We start from the raw sequence: 21257 nt of genomic DNA, 5'->3' as shown, positions 1-21257 counted from the left end.
AAATTTAATCACGTGTACATGAATTCCCTTTTTACTAAGCCCACCTCAGTTTTATTTTTTGCCTATCCCGACCCAACAAATCGACATAAAGGAAAAGTGTAGTGCACGTATTCTCTTGTCTTTTTACATCAAGGCGCTTTCATATTTATGGACAGTAAATTTCCTTCCATTCCATTTCCAAAAGAAAAACTGAGTAAGCAAAAAGAATAATTGTTGCAGGTGATTCAGATAGTGCTCTAGCTAGATTCTGATAACGAATTTGATTGCGGACCGTACACATTTATTTGAAACTTCGATGTATACTCAAAACTCTGTGAGCTTTGAATCTATTGAACTGGATTGGATTATTAAATTGCGTGAAGTTCCCCATTTTTAATAAAAAGTAGAATCAAATGTTTTTGCATTAAATATGCGCAAGTAACACATATATAAATTTTGACGACACTGATGCATTCCCAGCGAATCCCAGCTACAAAAAGTGTCCCTACTCCGCAGGGAAACTAAACAAAAATAAACTTGATGATTCATGTCAATAAACTCGTCTTATGACTACATTTATCAACTTTAAGATCTGTGTCATGTGGTTACTATTTAAGGATAATGAATAAAAATAGATTAGGGACATAAGTGAAAAAAGAAAACTATACATTACACATCATGATTTAAGTGGTATGAATAATTATCAAACTTTTTCTTTCTCTGAGCCCTTTCTCTGTCGATTCAAATACAATGATGAGCAAGAACATGATAGTATTAATTAAATTATAGATCTGAATTTTAATATAAAATAATTCAAATTATTCAGTCAGATTTTGTTCTCATTTTCGTTCTGTGTGAATCCTTGGCCTTTGAATATTATTTCTAAACACTCTTCGGGTATTTTGGAGCGTTTTTTCATCATTATGATGGCAATTATTATTGCTAAAATTATTATTACTAATTCTTCTTGATAAAAAAGTAGACGGTTTTTATAGAGATCCCCTCAGCAAGGTTAAATGTATGCGAATATTCAATTTTGGAGTAAAAGCTTGTTCATATATAACCTAATTTTTGTAATTTATATCAAAATATTTGCAATAATTTGATTCTTGAAGTAGTTTAGATGAAGATAACTTTTGGAATGGTCGAAACTTTCTGGTCGGGCATGGCCTACCGAATTTACACCACTCTGGGTGAAGTGCATGGCATGGCGCCTAAATTTAAGGCCACCAACCCGTGACGCCATGCCACATGGAGTCTAATTCACAGGACATATTGTTAACTGATAGCGAGATGCAAATTAGGGACGGGAAGCTTCAATTTGTGAATAAAGGCTATGTGATTTGGAGCGTATATGCCTCAGAATTAGAACATGTCACAAATTTGAGATCCATAGATCCGATATCTCTTTGATTATTCTCTTTCAATAACTTTTCACAGAATCTGAAAATCTATTACGGAGCCCTCCCAGCGTCCAGCTGTGATGTTGAAAACATCGGTCAGAGAATTGGAGCGTGTGCTCATCTGTTATTGCAATCTGCCACGAAGCTAACACAAACTTTGAAGCGGTTCTTTGTTTCAATGCGAGGTAACCAACCGTGCTTCTCCCTAATTATTCGGCCCTAATTTGCCAAGATTATTTAACAAATATGCCCGTTGAACTTTCTCAACTTCGTGCCGCCAAATACAAAAGAATTTGTTGAACGCATGCCGTGATGAGCACGTTGATTCGTTAAACTTTTTTTCTAATGTTGAGTATAAAACCAAATTGTGAAATTTCTGTTTCTAGTTACAAGGTTCAATTTTGGTGAGTCTGCTACTGGTACTTTTTAGTTAGATCTAGTTAGGGAAACATTGATACTACCGGTAGATATATATAAGAATATAAATTTCATAATTTAATGTGACAAAAAGGTAAGTTTTATTGAAAGCGGGGGAAAACACTATCATTTTTATATAGTGAGACTATGATATTCAGTTTTTAGATAACGCATGATTGCCACCAGGTAAACTCATATTAACATCGGTTATTTATTATCAACATTCAGTTTTTAGGTTGGACAGTTAAAATGTGTAGAATCAATTTGTTATGCTGTTCTACCCTTTTTAACATTTCAGATTCATAGCGATTCGCAGATTCGGCTTCCAATCACTTCTGATACAATTGATATACTTATTCCTATTTTTTGCTTTAGAACTAATGATTTACAAATATGGCAACGTTGGATAGAGCATTTCTGCGTGCATCAAAGTCAAGGGCAACTTTACCTGGTCGAGTTGATTCAATTTTTCAGCCTGCAAGATTGCATTGTGCTAAATGCAGACGAGAGAATATATGCCGGTCACAAACAAGGTAAGGAGATCTACCAGTACCGACGAGAACACACTAATTATGTAACATTACCTGCATCAACAATTCCGATCTTCAATATGATAGCACAAGGCATGGTATCTTACATATCACAAAAGGTGTGTCCACATATCTATTAGTTTCGGCCATTTGCGAATAAAAAAAACTTGGGTGGGCGTTGATTTAGAAATCCTATTTATCAGAGCGAGAATCGTCGAATAATTCGAGCAGATTGTTTACAGCCGTTATTTTGTTCGTAAGGTTAACTTTGGGTTGAAATTCATTCAAACATTCTCAATGCTCCGAATTTCATTTTTGGATAATTTGTTCAGGGTGTAAGGTCTAAATAAACCCAGAAACACATCGCCATACGATTGTAATTTTACACGCAATTTATAATAATTGAATATATAGCCGGAATCACAACATGAAATAAAGTACCAATCACAGTTGGAGGCTTATATTTGAAGCTGTGTGGAAAATGCTGCTTCAGCAATTTCCGATAAAAATGTTTATACAATTGATTTGCACAGTGTTTGTTTTTACTAAACAGAAACTTACTACAATTGCGTGTAGACCTGTTCTTCGTTTTTACAAAAATGGTAATAGAGGGATACGTGAAACGATGGTTGGATATCGGCCAGAGTAGCGAAATCGAATAATAATTGAATAAATAAGTCTTTAAAAATATCGATGCATTCTATAGCAAAAACTTGGTAGCCAGGGGAATTAGGCTAATAGTAGTAAAATTTTAATTTTTATACTGTTCAAAACCTTAAAAATGTCCTAAAATTGTATCGTCATGGTTCATTATTAAGCACCACTTAAAATATTTGGGGTATACGGAAATGGCAATTAACAATATTATCACCTCCTCGGACATACCACCAGTATAATTGTTATAATAATTATACTATTATCACAACTCGTAATCGTTTACGAATATGATATTTTAGATGGGCGAAAATGCATTCACTGCCTCTATCGGTCGACAAACAAATGGGAGAAGTTTGCATTTCCATGCAAGAGGTAATCTTATCCTATTATATTATGAAAGCACGTATGCAATATGACTGGTAAAAAGACGTCAATTTTTTAGCTCTGAAGTTAAGTTAAAATGCTGATAATACTTACTTGATCCGTTCGATAAAATGATTCAGCCACCATGGCGCCATTAAGACGTCTTCCCTTTTGTGACCACATAAAGCGATTACCCCATGTCTTGTATAAATTGTGTTTTTTTGTTTGTTCTATAATTGAGTGTTTTTATTGGATTTTAGTTAGTCCATTTGCTGGCTGTATCATTAATAATACAACAAATTATTTTAATATTTTATAATCTTTTAGAGTGTGGAGAACGTGCCAATGATCCGACCAACACATTGCCGGCGTACTTCTGAAGGTAATGCTGCATAATTTATTTCTCGCGCAAGAGAAAGATTCGTTAATAACTTGATTGGTTATTGTTGTGAACATCTTTTTCAAATTATTTTACAATGTTATAATCCGTTTTAATTTCTGTTGCGTACTTAGTTAGAACTGTTTTTTTTTATAAGACTCCTGGACATTACTGAATTGATCTTATAGCGCTAGAGATGGGCAAGAATGAGGAATGAGCAGTAATTGAAAAATCTATTAGTGTGTTGATACTAGTCGGGCCGGGTCTTACGTACGCAAGAAAGATAATCCGAGTTTGTACAAGGGTAACTAGCTATACAGTTAGTTAGATAGATAAAGCCCTTAACTTTCCGGGTTGCAATTTGAATAAAGTTTCGTGCATTGTTCAGAACAAATTTATGAAAATGCTCAATTTAAAAGCGCTAATTCCAGTCTATTTTCTAATTTTTAGCGTTTTCAAACAACAATGGCCGTATTATAAAAATAGCAAGAAGACGTTCAACGAAAACAAAACCTGGCAACGCTGTTACTTCAACAACCGATATATCCAAAGTCGCAAAAATCGTCAATTCTAGTGACGTCATCAACTCAAGACGTGGTGAATATTTTATATATTTATTGTTAGCATTTTTGGTCGAGGTTTATCCACGGCATAAACTTGGCCAATCAGATAATTTATATCGATTTTGAATGCTCTCCTAACCTAGTTCCAAGCATTGTTATTCTATTGTTTTTACATCCTATACAAAAAGATTTAATTTCATTGAATTATTAAATACTGGCCGAAGGGTATTATTTGTTGCTATTTATGAATTCCGTTTCTCTAAACGGATAATAACATTTTCTTTTTGTTTGACAGTCAGTGCAGGAGGGGAATCGTTTGTACGAGCGAGAAGAGAAAATTCTGCTCATTTGATCAAAAGCGCAGAACTTCGACGGACAGGCGCATTTCGTTTGGGTCGGAATTCCCACAGACCAATATCTGGAGTTACGGAAGTCGGAAACAGAAGGCATTCAGTTGCGGTGTTACGCAAAGAAAGTCCCACCAGTGATAAAATGAATAATCTTGTGCGTGCAATTCATACTCGGAGAAGTTCAGGATTAGCCATTTCTGTAAAATGGAATGAAATTCCAACTTCGAGAATACGCGAGGATTCGTATGAAGAAAGGTCGATGTTCTGCAGACAAAATCATGGTAAGATTGAATAAAGTTTCCAAATACGTTTAAGTATTTTGAAAACAAGTTGAATTGAAAAACAAATCTTTTTATGTCTGCGAATGCTATCCATTTGAATTCAAAATAAAATGTTCGTTTTTTGCACAAATAAAATGGAAATAATTTTTAAACCGATTAGTCCAATGCAAAGTGGTAGAAACTCAAAAATAACGGAAATGTTAAATTAGGTTTTCGTCAAAAATATAATAATTACTCTGTTTCGCTTGTAATTCGTACACTCACATATTCAACACAAACTCAAAATATAATACAATAAATACAATTTTTATTCTAGTTATTTGTACAATTTGATAAGACTAATTAAGAAATAGGAAATGGACTCATTTATTAATGTTTATACTGTTTACTTCCCAGTTTTGCATGTTTTGGTATGAATGAGCCTGTCAACAAACCAAGTTTTGAGTGAAGATCTATTTAGAGTCATGAATTATATTTTACGATTAATAATTCAGCCAATTTATAAAAATCAAGATAAATTTTTATTTAATTAACATAAGCCGTTCCAGACATTACATTCAGTCTTATCTGCCAAACTGTTGCAATTTTCTTTCGTGGAATGACATTAATTTTCAGTACCTTTAATTCAACGAAAATGGCTTGAACTTATCCGGTAGTACTAATTAACAGAACAATAAAGCTGTAATAACGTTCAATTTAGCTGATAACATTACAATTAACGTCGGCAAAATCCTTATCTTGTTAGATGCTAACTACCTCATGATATCGGTCACACCTTATAACCCTTTGAAGAGCGAAACCGACGCGCTTATTCAGTTCTTATCATAATTATCCTCAATGCATGACAATAGGGGGCACTGAAATCGTTTCAAATCGCCGATAACGCGACCCGTGAGGTTTCTAAGCAAATTCAACGAAAAAGTTGTTTATTTTAGCGTCTGTGGTATATAAGTAACGTAATTAGAATGTAGGTCATTCATTTTGTAATCAAAATCAAAACAACGATTAGAGTTTTAAAGCAAATTTATTTAGAAATATTATTTTAGGCTGTTCCCGTATTTGTGGTGATTGTGCGAACGATATTATTCAAAGATATCCAATATTGGATCAGGAAGTAACAAGCGTTGTGGACGAAAGACTGAATAAGAATATATCAGGATTGAAAGAAAAAGAAACTAAAAATATGGGTTTACACACAATGTTCTCCACCCCACCTCCAGCTCAATATAGAAACATCAACAGATTTGATATTGATGAATCATGTTCTCCAAAGGTATTTTTATCTATTCGTTTTTTAAAATCCTCACAATTTGCTTAACAGTAAAAAGTGATATATAATCATAAACGAGACGATCCTACAAATTTGCTAATTCAAAAATTCTTATTCTTATTCCAGTATCAACGAATGGATGAAAATTACATTCCTGTTGCAAGCGAGGCAGTCATGGAACTTCTCAAATCTCGCCGCCGCTTCGGTTCTACTCTCAGTGTGTGTGCATCAAAAAAAGTCAAAGGAAAGGGATTTTTGTCAGCAGTAACAAAGTCTAGATTATGGAGAAAACCACGGGCGAGAAAATCCGTAAGCGGACGTTTAATTTCGGACAACAACGTCGTATCTTCACCGAATGTGCAAAAAACAAAAGCTATCACAAAATCTCAAAATTTGACGAAGAGAAGAACACAAGAACCAACCAAAACAACTTTTTCGCCACACCCTTGTAAAATAAACGATAAATTAAACTTGAAATCGGTTCAAAAAAAAGAAGACGAAATCTCCATATTGTCTGCTGAGCGCTTGTGGGAAGAATTCGCCGAAATCACAAACTCCGGTCAAGATGAACCGTAAGCATTTGTATATATGTTATTTATACTATTTGAAACTTAACGGTCATCAACTTCCGACGCAAGTTGTAACGATGTGCGGACACAATGAAATGTGTGTTTGTTTTTGTGGAAAACGTATACTAATGTCATCAATAAACTTCCGAATATATTGTGTGCGCGCTTTACAAGTAAAACCAAATAATACTACAATGACTCTACGTGAAATTCCCTTACGCTAAAATTGGATTGTTTATTGTATATACAAGAACCTGCAGACATTGTTTTACCAATTTCCGATATCAAACATTTATATACCTTATATATATATGAAGTTCGAAGTTTGAGAGTAATAATAGTTAACTAACCATGGCTAACTTCTGCAGGCAGCTATCGAAACAAGTACTTGGCTTCAAAATGAGAAGTTCAGACAATGCTATAAGATACTCAGGAAGATGGAGACGAAATAGTCTGCCTCATACACCAACAAGAACATTTGAAAAGAAATACTCAAGTGGAGAGGGCCTGTGAGTATTTTATATCACTTTTTGAGAAATTGATAAAACCTTACAAAACTTTACAATCTTTGGTTTATATCACTGCAAGTAATGGTACAAAAATAATGACTCGAACTAACGTCCCAGAATTACAGGAACATTGTTTACATATTCAATAATTTACAGTAATTTGATTTTGTTAGAACTTTATTACCTTGAAAACAATTCAGAAAACTTTATAGCTTTTTGTGTAAAAATATACTAATGTTTGAAATTTTTTTTTTTTACAGAAATCTTGACAAGCTTAGCGAAATGAATAATTTAAGAAGTTTTCTTTCAATTAAATGTAAGTAGTTTTCATCAATCATACAAAAGTTTAATCTGATTGAGTGTGACGTCGAAAATGATGGGCCGTAAATAAACTCCATCGGAATTCTTTAGCTTATCGCAATTATGATATATTCATGCATATATCTTATCTAATACAATTCACTTATTTCAGTATTTGCATGGTCGTTCCGAACATTTCTCGAATCCGAATTCAGTGAAGAAAATTTGGACTTTTGGTTGGAGTGTGAAGCTTACAAATACCAAAAACTATCCCGACAAACTAAGACAGCTACAAAGATTTTTGCCAAATATCTGGCAACTGATGCCCTGAGAGAAGTAAGCATATCAGCTACTGAATATCTAGTCTCATAATGAATTTTAATTAGAAATAATCACAATCTAAGCGATCATATTCTGTTGAGCTTGACATACCTATCGTGACAGATTTTGTGGACACTTTATCATCGTCTAGCGGAAGGTTCCAAACATGAATCTTGATTAGCAATGTCAGGTCGGTTTTTTGAACCCCAAAACTCGATATCAACAAGCAATACATAACAGTGAATTATTAATTCTAGGTCAACGTCGATGTTCAAATCCGCAAAAACATTGAAGCAAAGTTGGATAGTCCAGATAGTTCAATATTCCACGAAGCTCAAAGTCATATATACGATTTGATGAACAAAGATTCATATCGACGATTTCAAGAATCGGACGTTTATCAAAAAATGAAATTGGCTACGGAAAGCAGAAAAAAGAAAATAAAAATGGCAAAAATTTCACAGAAAAGAAACTTTGAAAGTGATTCTTCAGCAACGACGACAAAGAAAATCAAAACAACTGAAAACTAAAACAAAATGGCAAACTGTCCAATCTTTTGTTTAATATTTCCTGTAATACTAGATTCATAATATGGGATTTGGAATACTCAAAAACAATGAAATAACGAGTCTACTGTTATAAATTCAAATCCATCTAAGACCACGAATAGCAGCGTTGCAAATTTAGGATAAGGATGGAAAGCTCCATTTTCATTCAAGGGTTTTCTGGTTTACTCTATCTTGAACTTGATCAATTTAGCAGGAAAATGAAATATTTGAAATGCTTGCTGTTTAACTGTAGTAAAATCTTTACTCTATTATGAGAATTTAATCGTTTCAATGTCAAGATAACACCTTTTTACGCTGAATAATCACACTGTTCCTATTTTTAATGTAATGTTTGTTTTGTCGCTGTTAGTTGTGCTTTATATCATCACTGTCTTTGCACTTATATTATAATAAAAACATATAAAATAATAAGTTTTGTATCCATTACATACCTCGAGTTAAACATAGCTTAGGACTTCATTAAGTATTATTCTCATAGGTATCTCGGGAGAGGAAAGTCACTCAAACAACAATCTTTACGAATGCATGAATTCGTTCGGTAGCATGAGGTCGTTAGACACAAATTTTGATTGTAATCCATTTAAAATGTAAATGTAATAAAATTTATTTTATTATTTTTATTATTCAGTTTATAACTATTTGCAAACAAATAACTTATCAGGCTTGATTGGTAAATTAAAAACAATTTTTTTTAATACCAGTCATCTATTAAAGGATACATTTAACTTAATCGATGTTACAGATAAAGCAAATTGACAAAACAATGAAGCTGTAAATGCGTGCAACTCCTTGATAACAATTCAATTAATAACGAAGTTTTTATCAGACTTCATGTCCTGAGCTATGCTAGGCTAATTACATTTCCAAATCGATGGCTTCTACAATCCCAGAAAAAAAAATAGACTCGTTTATTGAGTGCTTATCGTAATTATCCTCAATGCAGAAAAAAAAACTATTCTAACTAAACTGAAGTCAGTCCTGTTTCGGTCTTTTGCAATAGTTTGCTGGAAGCCGTATACCCTATTACAAGGTTCGCTTTTAGCTTCGTTTTTTAAAAACTTTAACAGTTGTCAAATAACTGGTAAATTTATGATGTCAGACAAACATATCTAATCGCCGAGTAAGTAATTGTATAACCTCGTTTTTAGTTAATCATTTTGCTACGTACGAATGGAAAATTTCATTGGAATTGATTCAGGTTCTGCTCTACGACCAATTGATTCAAAAAGAAGTCGGATACTATTCATAACATTCTTTTTTGTCGCCAGCGCTCAAGACGTATAGGTCAATTAAAGTTGCAGTCAACTAAAACTTAACACGAATGAATAGAAGGCCATACCAAAGTCATAAATGTAACAAATTCGATTTAGAAAATATACTCAATTAATATACTAAATCATTATACAGTATATATTCTGGATGCAATTTTAGCCTAAACGATACAAATTTTAATAAAGATTCATAGACTGAAAAACAAAAATGGTTATTTCCGTATGGCTTATGGGCGTATTTGTCAAATGGATGACGGTGTTGGGGATATGCTCTCTAGCTTTTTTGTGAAAAAAACAATGTTCTTATATTATGCCTTTTGGACGGGTGCTTTAAGGACAGTTTTTCCTGGAGGACGGAGATATAAACTTCCAGTAGAAGCAGGCCAGTGCACTTGATTTCCAACTCGAACACTTTTTAAATCTGTCTTTGAGATTGAATTCAAGTCCGCATTTCTCTGCTTGACAATTCGTTCATCAGTAAAGTTTGTTTTTAATCGAGAATTTGACTCCAAGCACATTCTTGCTTTTTTGGATACGGTTTGAACTGGGTTACGAGTGCTTTCCATATAATATAACATCGGCGTAGGTTTTTGAAGTTTGGTGGCATGGTGTTCATTTCCACTGCCTAATCTACACGCCCGAGTGTCATCTGCACAAGCTCTTGCTTCTTTTTCCAGCCGTTTTGTAATGGTGCTAATAATCATTTCACTGTTATCAAACTCATCGTCATCCCACAACTGAGACCGAACTTGTTTTTTAATAGTGCCTGGAGCAGCATTATCCCAGGTAAAATCTGGCAACCGCATTTGATTTTGACCTACTTTACTGGATTTAGGCGAAATAGCTCTTGAGTTGAAATGCGGTTTTACATTAGATTGTTTTCGCTCAAGTCGGTTCAACTGCGGTGAATTCCAGCTGCTTCTGTTTTCGTTTGAGTAAGTGTCACTGAAATCTGCGGAATTAGTTTTGAAAGAGACATCATGTAATGGACGAAGTGACGAAGACTGTGAGGCAAGAGAATAGGTTGGACTGAATCTTTTATCTTCAGTCTGAAATTGAGAACCGCCAACACTTCCTGGCAGATTGTCGTCAATATGGCGGTAACGAAGATGAGCTGACGAAGACGGAGCTACAAAATGCATAAATAAGTATAAATTTAATTTAACTAATTTGTTTTGAGGTTTAAAAAGACATATTGGAATGTATCTCGTTTTAAAACAATAACTTTGCTGATTCGCACAACGACTTCGAACTAGGTATACATAACAGGTTATAATGAGGCGACAAGGTCCCCGAGTTCAATGGAGCCTCTGACAACTCTTGGTGACTTAACGTGTGTTCACTCTGAAATTGGCTTTAAATTATCGGAGATGCTGTGTCATTGAATTTTAGAGTTTTCGGCTGTTTTGTCATAGCTAGCCTGCGATGATAAAAGAAAGCCTCACCTTTATGCGACATTTCAACAGTGGATGTTGAATCAGAGGAAATTATTTCTCTCTTGTCGCTATTTTGGGATTTATTTGTTCCGACTTGAAGCCGTTCCATCTTCTTCATATTATGTTCAAGAATTTGTTCACGCTCCTTCCGCAACTGTACAAAAATGAGATTTTAAGAATGTACCGGTAATATCAAACTGGAGTCGAAACTGTGGCAAGAAATAACTTTTGGTAATTGCCTTTAACAGTATTAGAGCATTCAATGACCATGTAAAAGGCAATGGAATCAGGGTAGGGAAACAAAAATGTCTGAAATGTAATTTACCCTTTTACATATGATATATATTTATATATATTCCACTTGCCTTTATCCTACATTTTAGCATAATTGCCAGAGACTGGACGTAGCTTGGTGTCTGTTCTGTGTTTTCTAGCTTTTTATCAATGGAGTGAGATATATCTGTTGTTAAATCATATGCGGATTGTCGGCCATCTTTTTTGTGAGTTCCCGGAGTTGCCCAACTGCTGACCAAACTTGTACCAACATTGGTTGATGATGTATAACAGCCACTTTCATATAAATGAAGAATGTCACTCTCTACTTTTGCACTCCACTCTTTTTTAAGCATAGTTGGTGATGTCGTTCCTTCTCCCGATTTCCTACAATAATAATAATACAGGGGAAAATGCAATTATCAATATAATACCAGAAAATGGTTTACTTTACAGTACGGTGCGACCAACAGCATGATGAGAATAGTTACAGGTAATATAGTCAGAAGTTGGAATAGATATAAACTTCTGGCATATGAATAGAAAAAGCGTATGAAGTGGGATTTATGATAAAACTATAGGTTGTCGCAAAATTGGATCTCGCGTAGACATTCATAAAATGTTTTGTCATGTTAAATAAAAGTATGGTTATCCCTTCTCCCCTTTAGGCAGCGAGTGACCTTGACAAAAGTTAAATGCTAGACTATTTACTGAGTCGTTGTACTTATGTCTGAACTATTTTGTCAAATAATATTGTCAATTTAGTATAAACCACCAACAAAAACTTTTGAAAGCATATCGGTGTTTAAGTGTCACGGAATAGAAAAACAAACACAAGTGAAGGACTAGTTTATCGATTTGAATTGTACTCATTCAAGTTCAGGAACATTCAAACGTCAAGTGATTTACTGTTACCTTACATGGAAGTTCGGAGTAACCAGGAATTGTCTCTAATTCCGAAAAAAGAAACCATAACTGGATAAAATAAATCTTTTTAATCCTAGAGGATGCCCAAACCGAAACCGAATTTGAGGTTGCCACAAGGTAAGATTTTATGAAGAGTGTTGTAAAAGGATTCGTATTAACGCCATTACCCTGGTTTTTGTACCACTCTCCTTCCATTCACGTCATACGTGATATTCTCCATTGTTGCGGTGGATTTTGACTGAGTGAAATTTTTTCTTTCGTTTGATTCAATTTTGGGTTCCACGATCTCCTTTGTGGGAGATTGGAACTTGCGGTCTGGTTTTGTTGAGTCAATCCGTGCACTTTTCACACAACGTGTTTCTAAACGTACGGAATAGTTCGATTTTGGTGGATTCGGAGATGATTGTTCAGTAGTAATTTTCTTTGGCTTGTCATTGCCCTCAATTCTTGGATTTTGGCTTCGTTCAATGAAGAGTTTCTTGTCGTCGATGGAAGAACACAATTTGGCCAAAAATATTCTTTCTTGTGCTGCTGTGGCCGTCGCATCCGCTGACGGAATGCGTCTGCTGTTTTCTGTCGGTTGGTTTTTACCGCTTGTAGAGACATTGTGGGTGCTACTAGAACGATGTATAGTTTTTGAATGAGATACTGCATTTAAAGCTTTCGTTCGATTCTGGACTGGCGCGGATTTTGTAGTCTCCGAAGAAAAAGAGTGATTCCGTGATGTAAGGCCTCGTGATTTACTCCATTGATAAAGTTCTGAGAATGATAATAGAAACAAAGTGACAAGTGGACATTGCACGTGATGCAAATCAATTCTTTCGTAACCAAATGAATTACATATTCGCTGGACTTTGACCTGTTAAGACGTCAGTTGGTTAGCATTCTGAGGTAACGCAGTTCATGTGATATTAAAGAGTTCACGGACAATCAATAAACACCGCCAAAGTGCTTACGTATTGACCTATGTGAATCTTAACTCGACATCGTGTGACACAGTGTATGGGCGCAATTGATTGGTTTTTAGTCGAAATGCGTCATTTATGAATGGCGCCTTAAAGACTCAATGTTGACCATGCATATAGACAGGTTAAGTTAGTATATATAGAAAAAGAACTTACCGATATCATTCTCATCATCACTATCTCCTTGTGTTCTCCACCTTGAGAAAAGTCCCCAATGCTTGCGTTTTCTGCAAAAAAGCATTATATTTTCATGTTGGATAGATTTTCTGCATATCTTGTAACTTTGTAAGATAACGACGATAAGGTTTTCAGAAAGCATAGTGCATCGCAGCGATGAATGAGGAGAAAATTAAAATTTCCAAAACCACAAGTTACACCGGTAAAATGCTGATATGAAAAGAGGTATTAATAAGAATAGACGGTCTCTCTCTCATGTATTCAGTTTAGAGGAAAAAAGAAAGACCACTGGATCTCTCCAGAAGGATTCATCATGATAATCCTTGTATATTACCATAACTGAACAACCTACATTATGAGCATTTATTTTAACCTCCGTTTTAATAATAATCTATTTGGGAATTTTTGTTTGTTCAAACATTAAAATGCAACATGGGAAATATCGTAGCATTGGCAACAACTCAAAACTTATCAGATCACTGCTATTGGTCGGGATTCTTGTGTGGCCTTCGACTGACCTGTGGGCGGAGAAACATATATCGCTGTGTTGGAGACACAATGTACTATTGTGTTTCTTAATGTATTTGTAAAGAAACGAACGTTTATTTAATTATGAAATTGATACTATAGTAATGTGGGGAGCAAACATACGTCAAACGTACTCTTTCACTCGTTTGGAATCGCACAATGGAAATGGGATTTAAACGCAGCCAATTTGAACAATACACAAAAGGCCACCTTATACTTTTTGCGTATCCTTTATCGCCCTTTTGGTACAGGTCATGTTATATCGGTCAAAATGAATTTGAGACTTTATTCAAGATTAGTGACTAACACATTATTGTATATAACAAAAATAACTATCCATTTACGTTTATCAGTTGTCTATTTCACCTTACGTTTTCTATATTTTTAAGACCATATGTTGAATATATCAACGATATACTTAAAAATCGATTAGTTATTTAATGTTGGCTATACGGTTAACCAATAAACCGTTAGCTATTAACACAAGCCTTCGCGGCTTCAATAGATCGCAACAAAATATATACCCTTACTTTCTTTGGCGCCCTGTCTTTCCCCTTCTATAGTGTTTATGCGGGGAACTTGTTGTTACGTGCCCGCTGATTTGATTTCCAGTAATCACGTCATCCGTGTACTCAGGAGTCATATTATTGACAGATCACTAACAACTAGTGTATTTTGTAAATATACATAAGTTAACATATTAGAAACGCGTCTTTGCTGTAGCGTATGGAGGTCACCAGAAGTAACAAGACGAAATATGAATCTACGTTTGAAATTGTACAAAAATATTGTATGTATTGCATTTTAGAATAATTAATTTTTGTACGGTTTTAAAATAATAAATAAAAAATTTCATGGCAGTTTTGTTCGATAGAAATTAAAGCTTGCATAACAAATTCCAGAATATAAACTAAAAAGGACGTCTTGAAAATTTCACTCATCATTATCAAAGTTGTAGCAGTGAGTATTGAAATGAAGGGACCTTTCTAACTAGTGATTCTGTCACTTGTACTACCACAAAATTCTTAAGTCTGATTTTGTCATCTTTCTAACAATTATTGTTCTCGAACAGTGGCCAAGGAGATTTACTTATACAATCAAGGACACACACACCAACAACACCCGCACGATCGGCCGTTTTTGCCACTTTGAAGTATATTACTCAAACTAGTCATATTACATCTATACATTTGCTTCATCCATTACGAAACTTCGTCAACAAAAATCGTTAGTTTTAGTTAAAAAATTAAAACCAATTAAATTAGGTGATAAAACAATGGTTTTATATTCCTCTTGAAAAATTCAATTTTTTTTTTAAAATTAAATTTCGATGGCAAAATACATTTTGTTTAGCTATACACAATATTCTGATAATACTGCGATTTGTTTATTATGTGTATTCCACTGCACTACTTCCGCCTTCAACAATAACTTTTTTTTTGCTTATATCTTATCTTTTTATAATAAAAATGGTCCTTCTGCGGTATATTTTTGTCTGTAAACATGATTTGTCTAAAATCTCGCTACCAGAAGAGAATCTACCAATTCTATTTTTACTGAGAATCATTCCTCATCAAGATTTTTGATGCCACTATGGTGGTCTGAACATATTGCTAATATAATGTTTTAATTCATTCGTTTTGTCCCACTGCCGATCCTGAAATCTCTGCGTATTACATACAAAGCTAACCTGATCCTGGTTAAACAATGTCTGTGGACTTGGAATCCTATTATCTGTCGCAATCTACGTTCACTATTTGGCGAGGAAAAGCACACAAAATGATTTGTACGGGATTGTCGACGGAGTGCTTTTGAGTACCGTATCGATGCTTGTGTCAACACTCTCCGAGTTTCTTTCTTTGCGCTCAAGCGATGTTTTGATATTCACAAAAGTCACACAGCATTGTCTACCCTGTCGAATCACTTTGTGAGCAGGTATATTGTGGTCGTGGAGGTGACGAATACAGTCAATGGGAGTTGAAGTTTCTTCAAAATGATGTTGATGATTCAACATCTGTAGTGTTTTTATTTAAAACTGTGAAATTAACACCGAATAGCAATCATTGTCATATTAACAAACCAATTTTCTTTTGTACGTCTAATAATGTCGTATAGTTCAATCATATCGCAGTATTTATTCCCAATTGCCGTTAAAGGATTTTCACCTTAGCTCAAGATTTCAATGTTGGTGCGATCAACTTAATATATATATCGATATTGTACATACATTCGACAATCAGTCTTATTTTTTCCACCGAAAACACAACTCACGCATGCAAAGTATACAAATTAGATTACATTCCAGGGTGAAGGTATTTCGCTTCACTAAATAACCACATGGTGCATTAAGGGAAAAATCCTACCGACACGAACGAAGCCGGATTTTTACAGGGGATAATCAATTTAATTATCTAATATTCAGTATATAAATAGTTTGTTGGAGTATTCAAAATATTATAATTGAAGAACAATTAATTCTGATATCTTTTATGGAGTTGATATATATGGAATTTATAGAACTTTATTTGCTTTCAATAGGCATCAGACGATCTTCACTGAACTTGAAATTATTCTAAATCTGCCTGTGGAATTCTGAACTCTCACATTTTTTGAAAATAAAAATCAAATCAATTTATCGTTTAGTAATTAGTTTTTATTAGTTTACTGCGTGAAAACATCAGATATGTAGTGTAAATATAATAATATAAAGAAAATGAGTACAAACAACATTCGATGTTAATTACGATCATATAAAATTCTGGAGTACACAGTCTAGCCACTCCTTTGATTGAAGATCCGAATATGCGTCACAATCGGACAACAGCCGCAATCTATGTGTAGGCTGCGTGCTCCCCTTTTGACTTTGATAGTCAAAAGTCTCACATATATTCCGGTATATAGGGAAAGATCTTTCAAAAATTTAATACACAGTTATTTCAAGTAACTAAGTGTTTCTTATACTTATAACAAGAAGGTATGCTACCTTTTATTAAACGTTGGCGAGAAGGCGCTGTGCCGTAACCCACGGTTCTGATCATTCAACTTGTTAGCGTTTATACTAGTCAAACAGTGTTCAGATTTAAAATGAAACCGAATGTTGTAGCAGTTACTGATAGCAGGTCATTTGAATTGTAAGTTTATAATTCAGTTATGTAATTTGTTACCAATTGATAGAGATACTACAATTAACAAAAGAATGTAAAATCCAAATAATACAGAAGAAGCAATATCGGGGTGCTGATCAGATAAATTCTGCCAGATTCAGTCAAAGCCGACAAATACTTTCATAAGGTCAAAAAAGAAACGCTATGCGATATGCCAAATATGAACTTAGATTAGACCGTAAATGTATAAATAAAGTTATTGTTTAATCAAAAAAGTTTAGGAAGGAGAAATATTTTGCTCGCACTGATGACTTCTGAAAGATTTTGCGGATGTAACCGCTTATAGATGTTTCAGCTTTCTTCATCATCGAACAGCGGACAAATATTTAAGCCCTTTGGCGGCTTTCCTCTTGTCTAGAATTATTATTAACACTACTAGCCCTATTCTGCCATTACCAACTATACCCCAAATTTTGTGTCCATTTCCCATGTAGATATGATCATCTCAGCAATATATATCAGTTGTTACAACATAGTTTTGATATGAGTTTGTATGTATCTTAAGAAACTTTTTCAGCAATGCACAAACAGTGTAGTTTTCGTGGCTCTTTCGTGGACTGTCTTGATCACATTGTATTCCACATGGTATTTGTATCCGTTATCGAATTATTGAGTTTTTCATATGAACAACCTATCCAAATGAAAAGCAAATGTCCGCAACTCAGCTGCATATGTATACAGAACAGAATCAAATATTTTTATCTCGCGCCTAACTAATTTCAATGTGAGCATAATTTCCTAGTATAGCCTATTAGGTTTACTCAGCTCAATGATATGTCAGACTGTGAATAAAAAAAATTTTAAATTTTGTAATTTATTTTTTGTTATTGGATTTTTATTAAATAAATACAATATTGCAATAAACAATATCGTTCAAAATCAAAAAACAATGAGTAACAATATCATTTCAGATCACTCTATAGGTCATGCATTTTTTGGATTTTCATAAATGATAGAACATTATAGCAGTAAACAATATTAATAAATTCCATAAACCATTCCATAGATAATTTTGGATTTTATATATAAAAACATAGAAAGAAATAAATAGTAATATTACTCAATAACACAGACATAAGAGTATTTTTTCATAACATGAACATAACAGTTTTAATCAAATTATCTTACAGAATAAACATGAGAGAATTTATTTTTAAATCTCACACTTTTGAATATATATTACAGAAAGACTATAAGCAAATGAAAAAAAAACAATAGCAATAACAAATGTAACAGCATCCCAACTATTTAATGTAGAATGGACAAATCTCATCATCTGTCTTTATCAAGCAATTCCACACGACTACTGCTAACCTCGCATTGCTACGAAACAATACAATTGTCTACCTACGTATAGTAGGATAATTCCAATTAACAATGCAAACATCTACGTCAGGGTGGTCCAAGGTTGTGGGCTCCGCGGGCCACAGAATTATTTTGGCATTGGTTGCGGGCCACAGTGCAGTAAACAGTGCAATACAAAACTAGCACTTCTATTGTGTAAACACATAGGCGGTGATGAGCTGTAGCCGGAACGCACCGGAACGGCGTTCCGGTTGTTGGATTTTTATTTGCATTTGCGTTCCGGTTGATGAAATAAAATTATGTCATAGAAAGTCTAGTTCTAGTACATCTTGTAAACTTACTTATTAACTTACGTCTTGTTACGCCATAACTTTTTTTACATTACAGCAGAAAAATATTTAGTGCACAGCAATAACGTGTAATGGATGTTTCGCCGACCTCTGACCCCGTGAAATTTCATTCTATACCTTTCTAATAAACACATTCGTATTGAATTGGTATACATATTCTTGTAATTTTGAACAGACATATACCAGATAATTTCTTCATATTTCATTGCAGTCCTTCGGCTCTATCTCAGGACAGACAAAAATTTGTGGTAGCGTCCGCGTCATGTTGTAAATATATATTACACTTTCACAAATTAGCTGCGTTCCGGTTGTTACGATTTTCCCAGCTCGACTACTTAGGGCCTCTTAAACTGAAAAAGGCATGATCCGGCCCTGGACAGGTTATACTGAACTTTTGAATTATAGGAACCTTCATTGCCGCTGCTTCAGAATACTAGTAAGTTCATAACATTATGACGTGAGAACATAGAAGAGACCTAAGTACAGTCGGTGTGTTAGTAAGAAGCTTAATTAACACTGTTCTGCTTAGAGTGGCTGAGTGTGGTGCAACTACCGTACCGATATCCCGGAATCGGTATTCAGGCATTTAGCCACTAGGAATATTAAAGTAACGGTGCACTACTACAATTTTGAATACTGGTATGTATAAAAAAACAAATCTCCGAATTACTGACAACTGACGTTTTTCAAGTATTAAACTTACAGAAAAATGCCATTTAACCGTTAAACGACTGACCATTTTGAACAGTAATGCTTTTAAAAAAAGCCAGCTGTTCAACGTTTGAATGGCATTTCACCGTTACTCTTTGAAGTTACGGTGAAATGCTATGTAAAATAAGTGATGACTGACCGTTTTTAACAGTAATACTGTTAAAAAAAACAGTCGTTCAACAATTAAATGGCATTTATCCGTTACTTTTCGAAGTTACGGTGAAATACTAGTTAAAATATTTAATGACTGGCCATTTTTTACAGTGATACTGTTAAAAATCGCCAGTCTTAAAACGTTTAAATAGCATTTCACCGTAACTTCAATACCATTAATACCCGATTTTACTGAAAGCATCAGTTTGGGTTAATACAGTGACTAACTCTATTTAGTTGCAGGCGTATAATAAATCAAGGATGCTGTAGTCAGCGCCGATTTAACCATTAAGCAAAAGTGAGTGCAGTACAATGTAACAACAAGAGTCATTAAGACGTTTTTTGATAAATTCAAGTTCACTGATGTAAAGCAATAGGTCAGGGTGGTCCAGACCCAGTCGCTTCATTATCTGTGTTCCGCGTCGCATTTCCGGCAGGGTAAACAAAAAAATCTCATTTGGTGTCGTTTCGTCATAAAAATAGCCAGAAAAATCTTTTGACATATTGCTACATCACTGAATTGACTAGTTTTATAGCTAGCTGAGACTAGCGTAGTTGAACAATGTGTTTGGCTAGTCTAAATTATTAACTGCTGTGTGTTTGTTTTGTATTGCACTGTTTACCTATTCTTGGCAATATTGTGGCCCGCGAATAATACAAAAATAATAGTGTGGCCCTCGAGGCCGATAACCTTGGACCACCCTGCAATAGGTATGTATTTGCAGCAGGGGGTGCAGTAATAACATTGAAAGATTAGCAAGTGATGGGAGGCAGAATAATTGGATTAAAGTACTGAAATTGATGTACCGGGTGAAAGTAAAGAACATGTGTTGCGGAAATAATAAAAAAAATGGGCAGGTTTAAACGCTGATATATCAGGCCCTAGGGTTTTTGGATGACATAAATAATTCGGATGGACGATTTTGCACATTATATTCAGGTGCTGATAATACGAGGGGAGTTACGGTATACGATTTGTTATTTTTTCGATATTTTCAACGGAAATTTATATCCACAAAAACTATAGTCATAATTCTAGCCGGAACAAGTGGGCGGGATGAAACATTCCAGTGGGCAGGATCCGGCCCGCGGACCGTAAATTACCCACCCCTGGCATAGAATGTCACCTAACCTGTAGTGTAAAATATGATTAAAAACGTACTAATGCAGAGCGTCGGAATGCAGACCGATCGCTCTTCAATAATAAATGTAAACAAGTGAGCGATAATCAAATATATATAGGCGAAAACGAATTAGTACTGGTATGCAATCTGTCGCAGTATAGACCAGGGGTCCGCAACTGCTTTTTAGTGCGACCCAAAATATTTTTTTTAAATTCTTGCGACCCAAGCATTTGGTAACCATGTAATTAGTTATTGATTTTAAGACTATTGTCGACGCTAGCATTTTTCTTGCATAAAATTATATGGTACTTAGCACATAAAATTGTGAATAATAGCGTTTATTATGACGAATGCAAATTATAAGCTTTGTGCATAATACACAACATATCTTATCGAGGTTTAATTTGGCACAC

General features: G+C 34.5%; 2 protein-coding genes across 2 annotated transcripts; one reads left to right on the top strand and one right to left on the bottom strand.

The window, feature by feature from the left end:
• Positions 1 to 1812: 1812 nt before the first annotated feature.
• Positions 1813 to 8453, top strand: LOC120344126 (uncharacterized). The gene is made up of 12 exons (XM_039413211.2): positions 1813 to 1893; positions 2175 to 2332; positions 3286 to 3358; positions 3677 to 3731; positions 4179 to 4325; positions 4587 to 4922; positions 5969 to 6195; positions 6319 to 6764; positions 7130 to 7270; positions 7531 to 7586; positions 7743 to 7906; positions 8149 to 8453. Exons 2-12 carry the CDS (start codon positions 2193 to 2195, stop codon positions 8419 to 8421), a joined length of 2058 nt encoding a protein of 685 aa, XP_039269145.2. The 5' UTR covers positions 1813 to 1893; positions 2175 to 2192; the 3' UTR covers positions 8422 to 8453.
• A 1007-nt stretch (positions 8454 to 9460) lies between these two features.
• On the bottom strand, positions 9461 to 14812 carry LOC144422898 (uncharacterized). Its single transcript, XM_078112869.1, has 6 exons — positions 14568 to 14812; positions 13489 to 13559; positions 12535 to 13126; positions 11533 to 11827; positions 11177 to 11321; positions 9461 to 10860 (listed from the first exon to the last, which is right to left on the bottom strand). Exons 1-6 carry the CDS (start codon positions 14678 to 14680, stop codon positions 10040 to 10042), a joined length of 2037 nt encoding a protein of 678 aa, XP_077968995.1. The 5' UTR covers positions 14681 to 14812; the 3' UTR covers positions 9461 to 10039.
• Positions 14813 to 21257: the final 6445 nt, after the last annotated feature.

The sequence above is a fragment of the Styela clava genome, chromosome 5 (assembly GCF_964204865.1).
Source record: "Styela clava chromosome 5, kaStyClav1.hap1.2, whole genome shotgun sequence".
NCBI lineage: Eukaryota > Metazoa > Chordata > Ascidiacea > Stolidobranchia > Styelidae > Styela > Styela clava.
Note: the sequence above shows the minus strand (reverse complement) of the source record. Positions and strands in the feature narration are given on the sequence as shown.

Bases quoted from the DNA above. Each gene is read 5' to 3' on its own strand.
- LOC120344126 (XM_039413211.2), top strand. From the start codon at position 2,193: ATGGCAACGTTGGATAGAGCATTTCTGCGTGCATCAAAGTCAAGGGCA. The intron at 3,359-3,676 runs GTAATCTTATCC...ATAATCTTTTAG, and splicing joins TTTGCATTTCCATGCAAGAG to AGTGTGGAGAACGTGCCAAT. The intron at 7,907-8,148 runs GTAAGCATATCA...TATTAATTCTAG, and splicing joins CAACTGATGCCCTGAGAGAA to GTCAACGTCGATGTTCAAAT.
- LOC144422898 (XM_078112869.1), bottom strand. From the start codon at position 14,680: ATGACTCCTGAGTACACGGATGACGTGATTACTGGAAATCAAATCAGC. The intron at 13,560-14,567 runs GTAAGGGTATAT...GCTTTTTTGCAG, and splicing joins AAGACAGGGCGCCAAAGAAA to AAAACGCAAGCATTGGGGAC. The intron at 10,861-11,176 runs GTGAGGCTTTCT...TGCATTTTGTAG, and splicing joins TGTTGAAATGTCGCATAAAG to CTCCGTCTTCGTCAGCTCAT.